The sequence below is a fragment of the Peromyscus leucopus genome, chromosome 16_21, assembly GCF_004664715.2.
Source record: "Peromyscus leucopus breed LL Stock chromosome 16_21, UCI_PerLeu_2.1, whole genome shotgun sequence".
Classification (NCBI taxonomy): Eukaryota; Metazoa; Chordata; class Mammalia; order Rodentia; family Cricetidae; genus Peromyscus; species Peromyscus leucopus.
In genome coordinates this window covers 68,300,441-68,319,064 of record NC_051084.1, presented here as the reverse complement: position 1 = coordinate 68,319,064, position 18,624 = coordinate 68,300,441, and the positions used below count along the sequence as shown (strand labels likewise).

Sequence of the window (18,624 nt, the reverse complement as noted above, 5' to 3'; positions counted from 1 at the left end):
CAAAATTGCCCAAGGCTAACAGGAAGCCTTGATTGGTAGTTGTAAGGCAGGGCCAGTGAGCACCTCTTCAGGCAGACAACTCACTTTGGATTGACATTTAGCTCCGTTCTCCACACCGTGTTTCTTTTGTAGGTTCCAGTGATCTGTTCACTGTATGTTCCTTCTTAGTGTCAGCATCATGGCATCGCTCATGTGTGATGCATTAAGATCCTAGTTCTTTTTGGCGTTCTGCCCCACTGGTGCAAAACAGATCTCACTTTAGGACCAGTTTGATGGCTTTTAGGTCCCAGTGACAAGAATGTGAGGATCATGGCAGATCTTTAATTTGCATATCAAAAATATTGAAAGGTCAAAGAATATTACATCATCACTTGCTGCCTTTGCTAGAGGGTGGACTAGACTAGGAAACAAGTCAAAACAAAGCATGTAATAAATCCTAAATCACATATATTTTTGATGGCTAGGTTGTCCTCTGTAGTGGGTAGACTTGAGTATCTATAGTGGTCTCAAAGCATGAATGTTCATGACCTACCTCTTTCTACTCTCCTGCTCATGTTATGCACATGGATTCTTGGACATTGCCTTGGGGTAGCTTTTTCTTTCTGTGGGTGTGTTCAGTAAACGAATGCATCTGCATGAGCACCTGCTTAAAAAGTAATACAGAATTGTAAACAATGATATATGTCAACACATTGGTGAGCATAGGGTGTCTGCATCGCAGAAGAATGTTAGTGATCTGTGAAGACTGAACCATTTTAACCTAGCTGAAACTTTAAACAGTATGTATGCAGCAAAAGGCTGAAATGTGTATCAGACAGGCTGGTGATAAAAATGCAAGGGTGAAATTCACACTAGCTTGTGAATGTTGTATTTAGAGACCTGGACTTTCGTTAATGGATTAAAATTCAAAATAGCCATCTTATAATAACTCTTAGACTCTCTCTCTGTGTGGGAGAGAGGTATGTGTTTACATATCATTTGTAATTGTGAATAATTTTATTTACATACATAGTATAATTTAATATACTTTCTTAATTTTTATATCTATGTTCTAATCTTTAACTATTTGTTCATATATTAATGACAAATGGTGTTCATATTTATTTTTTTTAATTTTATGTGTATGAGTGTTTGTCTACATGTAGATATGTGTACCAAATGAATGTAGCATTCTCAGAGTTCAGAAAAGGGCATCAGATCCCCAGGAACTGGAGCTGCAAATGGTTGTGAGCCACAATAGGGGAGCTGGGAACCAAATCTGGACCCTCTATAAGAGCAACATGTGCTCTTAACTGCTGAGCAATCTCTCCAGTCTCCTACTATTGGTCTTAACAATGGTCCTTTGAAGCTGGCTAATGTTAGATTCACTTAAGAGGCTTAAATCTAAAAGTGAAGTCACAGGGAAGCTCCAGAAGTCTAGAACTGGAAGGTGCTTTAGATGTCATTAAACCAGAGACTGGAAAGATGATGGAGGAGCTACTGTTAGCAGCATCTCTATGCGTAGATGTAAGTGAGCCTCTGAGAATGCAGAGGTGTGTAGGGGACAGAGCATCAGAGCAGGTCAGGAGTGTGACTCCCTCCACGGAGCTGGCTTACCCCAGTCAGCATTTTCCCCACCACCCTCTTGGGAGGGTCAGGAAAGCTGAACTCCTTGCTGACGGTTACTCAGCACATTAGTGGCAGGACAGTGACTATCCTCTAGGTGTATTTCTTAAAATGAAAATGTGGGAGTCCATAGGTCTTGATAGCATCACAGAAGTTCATATCATAGAATATTTAGTTCTTCATGTAGGGGGTTATGGTCCTGGTGGGATCAATTATAGATCAGCTGTTATCACTGTCTTCCTCATTCTTGTCGTCTGATCACAATAGCTTTTCTCCAGCCCCCAAATGTGAAGGTACACGCGTATATCTGTGACACACTCTGCTCTCGGTTATGTAAGCTTTACATTTCTTTAAATGCCCTCACATCCTTTGGGAGGTAATGAAGGAACCTTCCTGTAGTCAAGGATACACTGGATCTCTGAACTCAGATGAGTAGGAAGTCCAGGAACACCCAGGACAGTAGCTAAATCACATGAATGGGTGGATTTGATCTCAGGATTCATCTTCTTGTTTACTTAGTAAGTGTGCCTGTGAGCCCACCACATGCACAGCTCCTCATCTTTAGCAGTGCAGAGGGCGGAGGAAAACGCTGTCCTTCATCTAGTCTAAATGAAGAAGCTGATTTGCGTCTCTGATCTCACACACCACACTTTTCATAGTAGTCTGTCTACCGATGAGCTTGATCCAACTCCTCCTTTGGTATCCTCATTATCTTCCTGGGGAAGAGCCTTTGCCCAAAGGCTCCTCTCCATGATCTGAGTGTTCGTAGGGATGGCCTTATTTCCAAGCTCCAGGGTGCTTGTCTTTTCTACTGGCTATTATATATAACATCTCCAAAGCAGAGTCTCACTAGATGTTGACTTCATGAGAATCGAGTTGAGAAGAAATTGGTGAGAGAAAGGGCCAGTCATATAGCTTTTCCTGTTAGCATGGGCTGCACTTTCTAATTTCTTATCTAGGCTATTCTTGTTTCCTGAAAGCGAAAAATGGCAGAAATCACATTTCTATATGAACACTGTGTAGTTACACCATTTGGCTTCACACCACAAGGAAGGACATAACTCACATTCTTGAGACTTGCCTAGAATGGTAACGTCTTTGCTGTATTTCATATCTGTGTTCTAGTTCACAGAATCCTCTGTTCAAAGGTGTTTGTAACAGGACCTGGCTCTCTCTCATTGGCCTGGCACTCTTGGATTGCCATCTCCAAACAGCACACAGAGGGCACACAGTATGATCACCTACAGTCCTTGGTCTTGTCCAACATCAGAGGCTTCTAAGTCCCAGAGCAGCAAAATGGAATTCAGTTAGCAGTTAGGGTTTCATCATTAGCTTTTTCTAATGTCTCTTGCAGTTTCTAGGGCCAAAAGTTCTAGCTGTCTGGTGGGCAGGCTTCTTTGCAGTGCCAGGCTGGTGGGGTCACTGATGAAGCCTTTGATGGCTCATGTTCTTTCTGCCTGAGGGACCAGGGCCTCCCCACAGTTTCCTGAGGAAGTTGCTTCCTCCCCACCTCTTTTTTTTAAATTTTTTTATCATTCTGACATCTGCTGCCTGTCTCTTGGCATCAGGAAACACCTAGTCTGTTTCAAACGTCAAACCCTTTTGATTCAGCATGTGGTGATGGCTGTGGAGGTGAGGATGTCGGAGGTGAGGATGTCATTCTAGGAGGCATCCCTCAAGACAGTTGCCACTTTAAATTTTCTGTGTGACACAGCTATCCATAAAAGTAATTTCTGGTGCTTCAAGCACTTGGGCTTAATGGGATGGAATGTTCATCTCATCACGGGGAGTGTAGTATACACTGCTATGCTCTTAATCATTCATGCAAGAAGTTGATCGATGCTTAATGCCTGTCAGGCATTATGGGAAGTGAATCAAATAGATGGGGTTTTTATATGGATTTTATGAGTTCTTTGCAGTATTTCATATCTGCATTCTAGCCCATGCAATCTTCCGTACAGAGATGTTTTTGTAACCGGGCCTGGTTCTCTCTCATTAGCTTACATTTCACTGACATTTACAGGCAATAAAGGAGCAGAAAGAGTACACAAGAGATCATTTCAAATAATAAGTGCCCAAGAAAATAAAAGGAGGCGCCCAGTCAGAGCAGCTTAGGAAGGGAAGGGACTACCTTTGCAAAGCTGAGAAAGGAGTCTTTGAAGACTGTTGGGCCTGCGAGGAACAGCATGTCTCGTGGTGGGAGAACTCATGGGAAGGGGATGCCTCAGAAAAGCAGGCAGAGGCGGTTACAGAAGGCGTTGAAGGCCATCATAAGGGGACTCTGTGTGCAGCGGGCTGCTGCTGAAGGGTGGGAACCAAGGGAAGGGTGTTTTCTAACCATGATATGTTTAAATGGCACCTGCATAGGCTCTCTGTATAGGGTGCGTTCCACGGTCCAAAGGTAGAAGACTTACCCTCCAGAAGCTGCTCCAGGAGCTAGCTGATTGTGTTGATACTGAGGGGAACGCAGAACTTGAGGCTTTTCCGACATAGCCAGCTAGCTGGAGGACAGTGGTGTCATCTTCTGACGTGAGGAAGTCTGGGGAGTGTGTGAGCTGTTTGTTAAATGTCTAATGAACATTAATTTTCCACACATGTGGATGCTGAAGTATACAGAGTAGTGGTTTGTTTGTCTTTTATTTTGCTTTAGCTCTGACTTCCGTTTTCCTCCTCTCCTCGTGGATTTTACACGCCCCTCATTTGACACTGAACTCATGGTTTCTTTAGTAATACGTCATTGTATTCCTACTTTTCTTTCTCTGGCACAGTCTTCTGTTGATTGTTTCCCTAAAGACCCTCTTCATTCCAAATTTGGATCAATGGCTGCTGCTTCTGGCCTCTGCCAGCCTCCTCCAACCCACTCACTGAGTCAGGCTCCCTTTCCACCTTGTGCAACTCTCCACCTTCCATGTGGGGACAATTGCACGGATACATAGTGTCTCTTGCATCAGACTTTCTACTTTTCAAAGTCTTAAGGCCATGTTTTGTTCATCTTTGTGTCTCTATTGTCTTCAGGAATGCCCTTGGCTTGGTGACTTTGGGTTTGGCAATAAATGAATTAAGTAGGTCATTGATTTCTTCAGGAAGTGTGATTCAGTATTATCCTAGACTTAGTATTTTTGCAGTTTCTATTTGATTGGATTCCTATTAGCTGTCTTTTCTTGTTGCGTACCACCGGGCAGGTATTGCTCCAAGAGGTTAAGTCACATACCCTTTACACAATGGGTCTTTTAGGTAGGTGGTATTATTGTAGACTCTGAGAGCCAAAGAAATAAAGTAACTCACCCAGGATCCCACTTACAACTAGTCAGTATTAAATACAGGATTTAAAGAAAGATCCACATGGTTCCAGGGCCTTGTGCTCTTAATTGCCACGTGCCCATGACATTCTTCAGCCTGGGTGGCCAGAGAAGATGCATTTCTTAAAGGGATGCTCAGCAGCATCTGATTTGTACTTTAAAATGCTTATTGATGCCTTAAGATTATTCTGAAAATAATATACCGTATAGATGACTGGAGTCCAATTCCAGTGTTACATTAGCTGTTTTTGAGTTTCAGATTTTTGGTGGGCAGTCACCTGTACCTCCACCAAATTGGACATGTCATTAACCATCTAAGTGACAAGTGTCATGTATGAACACTCCCTTTTTCTTCTTTCCACTGGGTATTATTTAGGATCCCCGGGAAAGATTAAAAGAGATACATTAGGAATATCTGACTTGTTCTTTAATATGCAACAAAATCAGTTTTAATGATTAAAATATGATTATATAAAGCATGTGTTCATGGTAATACTTTTTAAAAAGACTGTCTGGGAAAAAATGGCTTGCCCGATGATCTGGGGCAATATAAATTTCATGAGCAGTTACCTCGATGGGGGTAAAGTCATCTCTCCCCACTCCAGCCTGATTCTGTGTTCCCTTGGGAGAACAAAGCTCCTCTAAAAAACAGAGATGCTCTCCAGCCCACTATGGCCATGGATGAGCCTGAGCATGGTTGGCTGTCCACGGATCAGTCCACTGTGCTTGTCCTGAAGCATTTACCAGCCTAAACCTCTCAGAATAAAGGGAAGCACAGCTGAGCAGCGTGTGTCGTCTCAAGTTACCGTTCTCTTCAAGTGCCGAGTGACCACGTGGTTCTGTAATGGTAAACAAGCTGGGGGGTGACATGGGTGTGGGTGGTGATGGTGGCTGTTAGTGTGACAGGGGAGGGACCCTAGAGAGGCTGAGTGTCTGTAGGGATACAGACAGGGAAGTCAGTGGCTTCACAGCCATTGTGTCCCTGTGACCCACTGTGGGTCCAACTCAAAGACACGCCGTGGGAAGTAGTTCTGTTTTCCATTGGTGGTAATGAATTTGGGTTTCCGAAGTCACTGACAAGTCCTGCCCTGGCTTCCTCCTCTGAGAGTCTTGGGCAGGGTATCCAGGTGAGCAGCTGCTGCCTTGTCCATGTGTGTACCAGAAAGCCCACTGGGGGAGGTTGCTGATCACAATCCTCGTTTTTTTTAAAAAAGAACACAAATCCTGAGTGTGAGCACTCTCGCACGTCTATTAGGTCTGGGGGGGGCAGCCTCTGAGGTGAAAAGCACAGTTGAGGTGACGTCTGGGCGCCCATCTTTAAAGAGAAAGGCTCCCATGAGGGGATGGTGGCAACAGGCGTAAGCTGTTGCTAAGCCTGCCAGGGAAGTCCACAAATTAACTTCTAGGAAGTGCTTGGATTGTGTCTGGTGGCGTTCCTTATTCTCCGAGGATGCTTCTAGAATCAGGGAGGTCTGGTTATTGGAGAACAATCAGTTTCTTGTTCCAAAGACTCTTCTTTGTCTTTTCTTCTCTCTGGCGCAGAAGCTCCATAGCTGGCATCTGGTTGTGACAGGAGTCTGTGCGCTGCATCTCGCCTCATCCTGGCTGAATCTGTCTTTAGATTTCTTTGCAGAGAAAGCATTGGCTTCATTATTCCACTCTTTTCCAGGGCGTTTTTTTTTTCTTCCTTATAGTTTCATGTTGGTTTTATGTACATGTATGGAATGTACATATATAAACATATGCATGCCATCCCTCTTAATTGCCCAGGGACCTTTCTCACTATCTTTTTCTTGTGGTGATGGCCTGTAGGCCAGAGGCTCAGGAGATGACATTAGAAGGAAGCACACACCTAGGAGGCTGATCCAGGAGAAGGGCTGTCAGGCGTGTCTGCCCTGGGTGCTCTGGAGTTTATTTCCATCATGGTTAAGTTTCTGGGGCTGTTCTCAGAGACCTGTTATACACTGTGGGAGGAATGACAATTATAATTTATTTGTATAATTTCAAACATATTATGTAAGCCATTTTAAATTTATTATACTGAACATATAAAATATATGAACACATTATATGTAATATTCAGTACTAATATGTATGTAATATATTATCATTTAATATATGAAAGCATACTCCAGGGATAAAATTGCATGAGTCAGCTCTCATTTATGAACATCTAGTTGACTTTTTAGGGCTCTGTTCAATCAGGATTTATTTTTCTAATAGTTTAGAAGCAGTTTGTCTTAATTGTATTTAAAAACATCAGCTTTGGCAGAGGTTGTCAATGTTGCCAGCCTTATTTAGTGACTGAAAAATTGGGGCCTGAGAAGATTTCTGAAATCCATAGAGAGCTGAAATTGGAAATCTACATTTCTGGAAGAGAAATTTGGCAGGGTGGTTTTAAGTGGGGAGGGGCTGAGAGGTTTTTGGGAGGAGTGTCACCAGAGAGAATGGAAAGAAAAAGGCCTTTATTATTTAAAATAAGGTTAGACTTTTAATTACTGACTGTGGTGACTTTTGGGGATCACATCACTCAGTGGCTTGCAGTCTTTGAGAAACTCTGCTGTTGGGCTTAGCCCTCCCCCACCCCATCCTGTCTTGCTGTTGAACAGAGCAAGGGGTGTGCTTTTGTACCTCCTCAGAAGGTCCCTCTTCTACATTTGTGCGATTGTCTTATGGTTCACACTCTTCACCCAGTGGTTATTCCTCATAGCGGCACCTCACTGTGGAGCCTGGGAAGATTGCTTTTACCCCTTTCAGATTCTGGTAAAGTTAATGGACTGGAATGCTATTAGATGCCTTCTTCAAAGCTGGCCATGGTCTGTATTAGTGAGCACTTCCTGGTAGACCTCTTCGATGCTTATACATGGCATTAGAGAGGAAGCGTCTGCCTTGCTGAGATTCAGGTACACAAGGCAGGTAGGCTTTCTATTAATTGGTTGCCCTAGGAGTCCTGGAGGCAAGTTTTAAGTGAGCCTCCTCTGCCTTCTGAGTCACATGGAGATCAAGAGTGAAAAGTGCTTTGCACATAGGCCTTTGAACAGGATTTAAGTGTTTTTAGTGGACTGCAAGCCTGCTAACATTAACAATGGTTCCCAAATATTAGTCAGATCTGAGGGTTTTAGCAGCAGTAATGGCATTTTCAGAAGAAGGAAGATGGAGTGAAGGGCAATAAATCTCATTATACCTTGAGTAGTAAGCTTTAAAGGCAAAATCGCTTAGCAATGTCAAATGGAATAGTAACCCCTGAGGATAAAGTGGAGGTCACCAGCAAATAGAGTCATGGAGAGACGTATGTGACCTATGTAAAGAGGGATTTTCTGGATGCTGCTCTGTCAAGTAGATACCCCGTGCCTATGGGTGCCATAAATTCTTGCAATATCCCAAGACATAATTTATTTTGGAGGAGAGTCTTGAGTTCACCCAGCGCAGCAAGCGGCTGTTCCTTATCACACCACCTCTCCGGGCTTTCATTTCCTCTTCAGCGTGTCGGCGCTGCTCTTTTATTTGAAAAACATTCTTCTTGATAGGGAAGATTAAATCAAAATGAGGCAGTGTAATTTTCCCTTCTAACTGTCATGAGTGAAAAAAAAAATAATGCCCATTGTTCTCAAACTTGGGTGCATTTTAGTATCACCTAAGGGAGACTGTTAAAAGTGTTCTTCAACCTTGAATCAGAATGTGGGAGGTGAGGCCAACAAAAACGCCCGTGGTTGAGCACCCCAGGATAACCTTGCCCATCGAGAGCCAATCCTGACCCAGCCTGGAGGGTGTCGAAGAGCCTCACCCTATCGTCACAGGATGAGTTATGGCCACTTCCTGTCTCCCGCTGGCTTCTGGGTTCCCAAGGGCGGCCCCTGGACTCCTTGGGTGCTGATTTCAGCCGCTGCTCTCCCTGCACGCCCCTCCCTGGGCCTGTCCCTCAGCTGGATTCCTGCCCTTTTTCTGTTATGATGCTGTCAGAGGTAGGTTTTTCAGTGCACAACGACTATGCCGCCCTGTTAAACAAACAAGGCAGAACAAAAAAACAACCTGGAATGACCTTCCGTTGCACTTAGTGTGAAAACGAGTGATTCCAGCGCAGGCCAGCAGCTTCCGCCTCACCTGGCTCCTCCCTGCCGCTTCTGCATTCTCCTCTCAGGCCACTGTCATGCTTTTGTCTGTCCCCATAAATACACCGTCTGTCAAGTCCTCAAAAAGACGATGCTGTCTCTTTCCCAGGAACCAGATACCTGCCATCCCTTTGCTGAACCCCTTCTTAACCCCACATAAACATCATCTGGGCTTCTGCCTCCTGACTAGCTCTTGGCTTAATCATCATGACCTCAGGGAAGCTATGCCTGCCGTCCAGGTTTCTCCCACCATATATTCATTCCCGTGGTGTCATGGATATCTCCTTCTTACAACTTGTCAGTTAGATGACGGTTTAATTAATGCCAGTCTCTCCTATCCAACGGCAAACTCCAGAAAGTCGGGGTCGGTAGTTCTAGTTTTATCCATCACTGATATTCCTAGTACCCAACCCAGCACCAGACGATAAATAGTTTTCAATGAATGAACAAATGCCTGGGGGACAATTTTTACAATCATCCGCCTGATAATAAGTGTTACTGTGCCTGGGGTGTGACACTCTAGATACTCTTTCTGATCGATTTGATTGACAGCAGCCCAGTTTGAACCTGTGTTTACTACAGCCACATTGAGTTGAATTTCGTGTCATGCCTCTTGGCCAGCCCCACACCCCAAGTCTAGTGCAAATCCTGACCACACTCCTTTGTATCCCACTTCTTTCCTTCTGAGCTACCACTGGGGTCCAGGTTGTGCTAAGGCCAGCTTAGGTGTGACACGTGGCAGAACCTCCCGAGTCTTCTCTTGGGGTTTTCTTTGGATACGGACAGCCCCTCATTTCCCTAAGACAGTTGTGAGTCCCACGTGGTCCAGTCTTGGTGTCACTGCGACACCCCTGGCACCCCCTGCTTAGAAGCACAGCTTGCTCCTGGTTTCCGTTTCCACATCGTGTTGTAGGGTATGGCACCTTGGGCTGCACCCTCCATTTCTTATTCTCTTCCTTGCTGTTGTCCCCTGGGATTTATTTATTAAGCCCCACTTTCCTCCTGTTTAATAACCCATTGTCATGCCTACACAGCACTCAATTTTATCCAAACAGCTTGCTGCTCTTTTCTCAAATTTCCGTTCACGGCTCTGTGAATCAGTTGCGTTGAGTGATTCTGTTTGCTACCTTGCTTGGTTTGGGGACCGGATGAGAAGCCAGAATCCTATTCTTGGGCTTTTCTGGTATGAGCCACATTGTCCTGTGATGGAAGGCACCCATCCGTGTCATCTCCCCTCAGCTGTCTCTCATAGTCATCCCAAGTCAGCTCTGCATGGTGTCCTGTCATTTCTGCTCCAAGTGCTATCCACAGGAAGGACTGTGTGTCGGGGCTCACTTTCTACAGCATCTTATGGGCAGGACAAGATTTCCTCACATGACATATCCACCCTTGCTTTGTGAGAACAAGACTCGGATGATGTAATGCTGGTCTGTGGCAGCAGAGTCAAGTGGAGGAGGCTATTCCTGTTAGGGACTTCTACCCATTCGACATGAGCATCGCAACAGAGTGAGGCAAGCTCATTCCAAAAACCCAGGCTAGCTGAAAGGGGTTTTGGAGAACATATAGCATGTAACCTTGAATATTCCATGTTCATTGTTTTGAACTAGGAATTTCTGTGTATGTAAGTGTGGATGGGTGTGAAAATGTTTATTATGACAGAGGTGTGTCAGGAAGAGGACAAGACAATGATGGGCTCATTCTTTTTCACTGCTAACCCAATTGCCATATTGGACCCTGGGAGTTGGTGGTCAAGAGACATGGCTCTGAACCAGTAGACTCTCTTTACACTTCAATGTATTTAGTCCATTTTCCTCAAAGAATGCCTGAGCCTCACGCCACAGCCTGACCTGAGGACCGAGTGGGGAACATGATAAAAGACAAGGGGTGGCAGCGTGGAGGAGCCCTGATTGCACCCCCATCTCTAGCCTGTGGCCACTGCAGACACACCGAAGGGAAATCTCTGCTGTTGGTAGTGCTTTTCTGTGCCGATCTAGGCTTTGCCCGTGGCGCCCTGTTTCCTCCCATCTCTGTGAAGCCTGGCATCACATCCACAGTGTGTCCCCGGAAGTGATTCTTGGGAAAGTCAACCCTCCCACAATCACGCATGACTGAAGTCTTTATCCACTGAGGCTTGCAGCCCCCCGGTTCCCTCATCCCCCTTCTACTGGGCTTTGCCAAAGCGCTCCATCTGTCCCACCTCTAACCCTAATGACATCCAGAAAGAAGTCCCACAGTGTCTCCTCTAGCCAGCTCACAGGGGAGCTCCCTTGAGTTTCTTATTCTTAGTGTCTAATGTTCAATCACACAGACATGAAACTTTGGATATTTGTGAGTATGAAGGCAGAGAGCTCCTCACATACCACTTGAGGGAGTGTGAGGCACCTTCCTGTCTCCCTCCATGCACACAGCCTGCTTTCTTGGTCTCCCTATCTTTGCATGAATGACTGTTTGCAGTTTTGCTGATGGAAGCCAGCTTGACACACCCGAGTCACCCCTTTCCAGTCGATTTTTTAGCATCCTGGGTACAGTGTCTTCTGCGCTACTGTGTTTGGGGTTTATAGAGAGGGAGGCAGCATCCACACTTGGGGAGCCAGAGATGAAGGGCACTATTGGGGGCGCAGAACTTAGAAAAACCTCTAAGCATTGGCACTCCATGGCTTCTTTCTAACCTTGGAGTGCTCTTGAAAACACAAATAACATGCTTGGGATAGACTGCCTCATTCTGTCAAATGCTTGGGTTTTTGTTTGTTTGTTTGTTTTCTAGTTTCAATGATAATTTAATCTGAGCTCTTAGTAGCTGTTTTCACAAAGGAAGCCATGGTTTCCTCTGGACACATGATCATGGTCGTTCTGAGAGATCATTAGACAGGTGCTGTGCATGCCTGGTGACGACTCAGAGCTCGCTTTCACGCATGCGGAGGCTCTTCTCTCTGTTCATCTACAGCGTCTCTAGGAGCCGCCCATGTCTCTGCTGCCCTCGCCTCTCTCGCATTTAATCAGTATGATTTATCACATCCTGCCTGTGACGACAACAGGCCCATTATTGGAAAGACCTGATTTTTCTCTCTCAACTTTATGTTACAGGTCAAATACGACTTTCAGATCCTGCTAAACCCCTCTGTTTTAGGTGGGCAGGAGTTTGTGCAGAAATAGGGGCGCAGTGGTATTGAAATATGTTTGTGATCATTTAGTACTGCAGATTTTTCAAGCACTAAAGGGTGTCTGCACATAAATGTTTTGTTTTTAAGCTTTCATATTTGCATAAAAACATCTACACGTCTGGAATGCAGTAAGATGCTCTGGATCCTGTTTTTGAAGGCTGCCACAGAAAAAGAATGAATTGTAGTTTTAAAGCATCACGACAATATAAAAAGTTTAAAACAGGGACTTGAGGGATGGCTCAGAGGCCAAGAGCCCGGCTGCTCTCCCAGAGGACCCGGGTTCAGTTCCCAGCACCCACGTGGTGCTGCACAAGCTTCTCTAACTCCAGTTCCAGGGCATGCAATGCCTCTTTGGGAGCCACACAAGTTTTACCTGCATACATACACATGCAGGCAAAACATCCATACACAAAACATGAAGATAAATAAACAAAGCTTTAAAAATATATATATTTTTAAAGTTCAGGTGCAGGTTTGATTTCTTTTGATATCTTCCTTGAGATTGTAGATGCTTGCGGAGGGGGTAGTTGATGGTCCCCCAGGATGTAATCTTTAGCTCACACTTGATACTTTCATGCTTTGGGGCTTCGAAATCAAGGCTGTTCTTAGTTGGAGATCATAACTCCTGATGCTTGCCTCGTGTTCCTGAAGATACAGAAAGACAAGCCATGCCCCTGTAGCTCCCGTGGGCTTAAGCAAAGGGACCCAAGGCTGAGCTGACAAGGGCTTCGAGTTGACTTACGGTTAACCTAAAGGTCAGTTGCAGAGCTAGTCCCTCAGTGGTGACTTTAGCAATACCTGCTCTGACTCACTGCCTTCAGAGTGGATAATCAGTTTCTTCAGGAAGTGCAGTTCAGAAACCATTTACCAGGTCCATGACTTCTCTCCACTGTGGGCATTAGTAACTGTACAATTATACATTCTTAGCAAACTAGGATATCTTTGTCATTTTCCTCCTACCACAAGATTGGAAAGTTAGAGGATATACTAGTTGAAAAGATGGGAATTTCTCTTTTTGAGATGAAACTGAGTCCAAAAAGGACCAGGGTCCAAGTTAAAGATGGTCAATCCCTGACATCTGTGTGATGGACACAGAGGCAGCCTGGCCCCAGGCTGAGCTCTGTTATGCTCTCAGTCTTCAGGAGCTTAGGAGGAAGACGTTTTGTTACTGCCTATGTTACTGATGAAATGGAAGCTTAGACAGGATGCCCTTTGTCCAGTCAGTGGCCCGGAAGTGGTGTCTGTGAGATCCATGGTCTGTTTGCTCATTCACCAAGTGTTAGGTAAGGCCTGGGGTTTTCAGACCACTCCCTTTCAATGTAAGGTAACTGTCCCTCACACCTAGTGCATACACTACGGTTCTTCTTCTTTTATTTTATTTTATTTTTTATTTTTTTGGTTCTTCTTATATTTTATTTTTCTTTAGTCTCTCTCCCACCTCCCCCCACCATTGCCATAGTGTCTTGGCATGAGGACCTTGGAAGAGATTGGCTGGGCTACAGCCAGCCCTATGGGAGAGAGCGCAAAGAACTCTCCCTCTTCGGGGTTAGCGAGAGCATCTTGGGGAAAGGCCTCTTCTGAAAGCCAAGCTGTCCTTCGATAGACCATTCTAGTTAATATCTGGGAGGCAGAAATTTTGTGTAAAACTTCCTTGATAAAATAACTTTTATAGTTTAAGAGAAAATTAGAATGATTAATTACAACATTTTATTATTCTGGTATTTATTCAAGCCACCTGGAAGTTCATTGTTGAGGAGCCTGTATGTTCCAGGTCTATATTTAATTATGCCATCTGATCTAAAATATTTAATAGCTGCCCATGCATGTGCACACACACACACACACACATACACACACACACACACACACACACACACACACACACACACACACGAAGGTAGTTTAGATAGTGTGGAGTCAGATTTTTATTTCTTTGAATAATGATGCTGACTTGTCATTCACTGTGTATTATTTGATTTTAGTTGTGAGGGTCTAATTCAGAGATGATATTTCCACCTTCCTTTAATTTCAGCAGCTCTAAGAAAGACGTTCCATTCTAGGTCAGAAGGTAGAACATGCCCACGTGAGCTGAAAAGCCCAATAATGATTTTAACAAAGACCGTAGAAGTTATCAAACGCTTTATTTTCATCTAGTTTCCCAAACATGACAGTAGTTATTATTGTATTCATTTTACAGATGGAACCTCTTTTCTTATCTACTTAATAGGCACTGTGAGAGGCAGATAGATGATCAGATCTGGCATAGTTCATGTCATGCTCATGAAAACCCAATCAGGATCACTATTCCCACTGTACAGGTAAACCACTGGGCCAAGGAGTTTAAATGACCTACTCAACACAGTGGGGAGCTGCAAGCCTGGCCTCCATCTGTCTTCATGGCCAGTGGGTAGGGCCGCTTGGCCACAGTAGCTTCGGCATGTTATGCAGCCTCATTTACCAGAGGAGGAAATTGGAGGCTCAGAGCGTTTGCTCACCCAGTTGATGTCATACAGTTTATAAATAGTCGGGTGACCCTCCAGCCCACGGTCTCTCCTTAGAAGGCCTGTTCATTTCCCACTGAACTAGGCTGTCTCTCTGCACAAAGAGAAGGACTAAGGCTGTGTGTTACAACCAATTTAAGCACCCTGACTCCCTCTGTGGCACCTTTAATCTTTACAGTCATTCCTTGCATCTCGTTGTGATGTCCCCCAGTTTAGGCAAGGTGGACTACCCCACTGACACCCTGTTGTATTTGAGGCTGGATGCACAGATCACGCTGCTTGTTCAGGAAGTTGTCTGGGGCAGCCAAATCCAGACCGTGCAAACGCAGCCTTTATTCCTGCAGGACCCCCTTCTGTAGTGTGTGGCATTGGTCTCTTTCATCTGTTGAGAATGTGCTGGAGTTCAGCCCCTTGCTTTTATGAGACAGTTTTCCTGTTCTGTAAGGAACAAACCCCTCTCCATCTGAAGATGATTTCCCATTTCTCTAAATAGCAACTTACATTTGTGGCGGAAGGCTGGGAATATATCAGTATCTGAGGATAACAAGGACCAGTCACTCAGAGTTGAAATGCTGCCGATCTGTACAGTCTCAACCTTGAGAGTTTTAAAGCATAGAAATTCATTATTTTTAATCATTAAGTATCTTTTAGATTTCTGGAGAATGTATGCTAATACTTACCCTTTTCTTGAATCACAAACTTGGGTAAATGGTCCTTAAACTTGAATTGGGTGCCCCCCCCCAATCTATTAATGTCAGTAAACATCAGATAAATATCCAGATGTATTTAATTATTTCCACTCAAGGAAGTATGTTCTATTTAGATAGTCTTTAAATAAATTGTTTCCAAACTGAACAAATAAACAAGAAATAGCTGAAACTCAACAGCTTCGACTACATAGAAAAAAACCTAGAGGCTTTAAAAGAGGAAATAGCCTAGGAAAAATCTGAGTCTTGTTATGTATTCATTTTTATTTTGAGGAATAAACCTGAATTGACTGTTCAGATACATTTAAAAAAAAATTAAGCTGTTAATTTTCAAACAATAATAATCAATGAGAGAATTTTATACCTATTCCAAAGGTACTCCATCCCAAATGTGTTTTAAGTATGGAACACACAATCTGTTATGAAGAGTTTTTTTGTTTTTGTTTTTTGTTCTATTTTAAGATAAGGATGTAAGAAGGAGAGCTGGGAGGATGGCTCAGAGATTGGGATTATGTACTGCAGAGTTGTGTGAGTTCAGTTCTCAGCACCCACGTTGGATGGCTGCCTGTAATCCAGCTCCAGGGATCCTACGCCCTCTTTTGGCCCCTGCAGTCACCTGCACTCATGTGAACACACATACAAAGACATATACATTTGCAAATTAATCTTTAAAAAGGGAGATCTCTGTACTGAAAGTCTCCTGTTGTAGTGGTCTCTTAATAGTTTTTCATGTAATCTCATATTCCTGTGACCAGATTATTATAAGAGTTCCTTTATGGATGAGGAAACCCAGGCTCTATGTGGCCAAGGCCACGTAGAGAGTAGAAATCTCAGAGGTAGTTCTGACCTAGTTGTAAACATTCCAAAGACCATCTATATTCAAATACACCAATACATCTATATTCAAATTACATCCGGTAAGAGCCAACTCTTAATTTTTTTTAAAATTAGCATAACAATTTTAAGCTAGTATTTAAAATTAATTAGGTGAAATTTGCTTATGATTCTGTCAACTTTTGAGTAAGATTAAAATAGTGCACAGTATTTTTGGAAATAGTAACAAGTTTACCTTCTCATCTCTGCCCAAACCATCCTAAACACACCCAGTCTCACCTGACCCTGGAGGCTAAGCAGGGCTGGGCCTACTTAGTGCTTGAATGGGTGACCCCTTGGGAAAGGGAGGTGGTGTAGGCCCAAAGGGAAACAAGACAAAACCTTCTCTTTTCTTATCCAAATGAATGGCCTTTTACTAAACTACTTAGCTGAGAGCCTCCAGCTCTCAGAAACCCCAAGGAGCCCAACAAAAACATCATCAGCTCTGGCCAACTAACCTTGAGCAGTCTTCTGTCCATTATTTAAATTATCAGTGACTATGGGGACCTGGAAGCCACAGTCCAAACACATGACACTTCTAAAACAGATCTCAGTGGGATTAAAACATTTGCCTCTTCTCCTGGTTGGGGTCATCTTCCTGCCACCAGGAACACACGCGTTTGACCTGGAGCCTGGATGGCAGGCAGCAAAGCTTTTCAATATTCAATCACAGTTGGTTTTAAAATTGACTTCTGTCTTTTCTCAAAGGATATTTTCTGCTTAAGCTTTATTATGAGATAATGTATCCTGCTTCCTTCCTTTCTAGTCAGTGTGCACGCTACCTCTTCCATTCTCATCCCCGTCCCTGTCCTCTGCCTCCTCACCCTCCACCCCATCCCTGTCAGAAAATGCCATTCCATTGACCCTCCCAGGAAGAAAGCTCACTGTAGGAGAAGCACAGACTCACACCCTTTAAGACCAAAAGAACACCACTGGAACATAGCGAGCCAGATAAACAACGGTTAAAGGAGAAGTCTGCATCTTTCTGGAAAGCTAAACGAGCTAATTGACAGAAAAATATAATTTAAAAAGAGTGTTTGGGAAAGGAATTTTAGAAAACACCAAGAATAAATAAAATAAATTCCTCTTTGTAAAATAAGCAAAATGGATTGTTTTCTAAATGGCCACTGGACTTTCCAAATAGAAATATTTATGCATAAGAGAGACAGATGGGCCTTATGCTCGCTCGTTTTGTCGTGTTCATTGAGACATCAAGTCTAGAGAGCCCTGGGCTATTTGAGGCCTAAGATGGAGAGGCCGTGGGAGATATTTATTACTGTTATTTATTTTGTAGTCTCGTTTCTCTTCTGTCCTTTGTCTAAGCTCTGGGCTGCATGTTTCTAAGGCTGCAGTAGCTGGAATACTGAACTGCTTTTGTTTTTCATCTTTTTTTCCCTCCTCCAGATCCCAGGCAGGCCCAGTCTTCCCCGCCGTGGTCCTACGACCAGTCCTACCCCTCATACCTGAGCCAGATGACGTCCCCATCCATCCACTCCACCACGCCGTTGTCTTCCACACGGGGCACTGGGCTACCCGCCATCACCGACGTGCCCAGGCGCATTTCAGGTAAAGACCAAGCTTTCACTAGAAGCCCACTCCTGCACAGGGGCAGGGGGTGGGGGATGGGGATGGAGGCCTGGCTTATCCACGCTCGCAGTCACTGTCTATTGGAGGCACCCGGTCTTCCCAGTTTACGGGGCTATCAAACGCTTGAACATTTTTAATCCAAGAGATGAAAATCCATCAGAGATGGCATCCTTTTTATGCTACCCAGTTAGTGTCCTGCTGAATCGCAGCCCAGTTGAGGGGTGCTGTCTTTCAGATAGAGCCTTCTCCCAAAGGTTGCACCCTAGGCCTTCCTCTGCTTATGAGCCAAAGTACAGACTGATGGCAATCCCCCTCAGTTTTTTTTTTTGCTCGGGCTCCTCAGTAACCAGTTCCAAGATGAGGACACTTAGGAGACCTAGTCATTCACAGCACAGTGAGAGGCCCAGAGGAGCCTTGGAAGGCAGCATGCAGCAGCTCAAGACGAAGGCACACTGTCACTCTGTGTGGCAGCCCCCGTACTCACAAATCCATCACTCCAAAGACACCCAGAGGTTGTAAATCACAGTGGAGGTGTGTGTGTGTCTGAAATGGCCTGGCCACCTTCTTCCCCATCCAGCAGAATGCAGCAGAGGGAGCCAGAAAGTTTCAGTAATGACTCCAGACAGACATGTAGAGAGAAGCTGAAGGCCCTCACCCGTCCATACGAGTCCTATAAGTAAGGGGGGACAAATCTCCCCACTCACTCCGATGTTCACCCCCTCACATTAATCGTCAGCTGTGACTCCACAGGGGCACACGGCCACTTTCCTCATGTCCTCCTG

The 18,624-nt window shown here is 44.4% G+C and overlaps 1 protein-coding gene across 7 annotated transcripts in view; it reads left to right on the top strand.

Moving 5' to 3' along the window:
* Positions 1-18,624, top strand: part of Runx2 (RUNX family transcription factor 2) — a 325,752-nt gene that overhangs the window by 161,472 nt on the left and 145,656 nt on the right. For all 7 annotated transcript variants that reach the window (XM_037200129.1, XM_037200128.1, XM_037200130.1 and 4 more), the window contains one exon: positions 17,660-17,821. In XM_037200129.1, the coding sequence (XP_037056024.1) occupies positions 17,660-17,821 (162 nt within the window). The remainder of the gene's footprint in view (positions 1-17,659; positions 17,822-18,624) is intronic.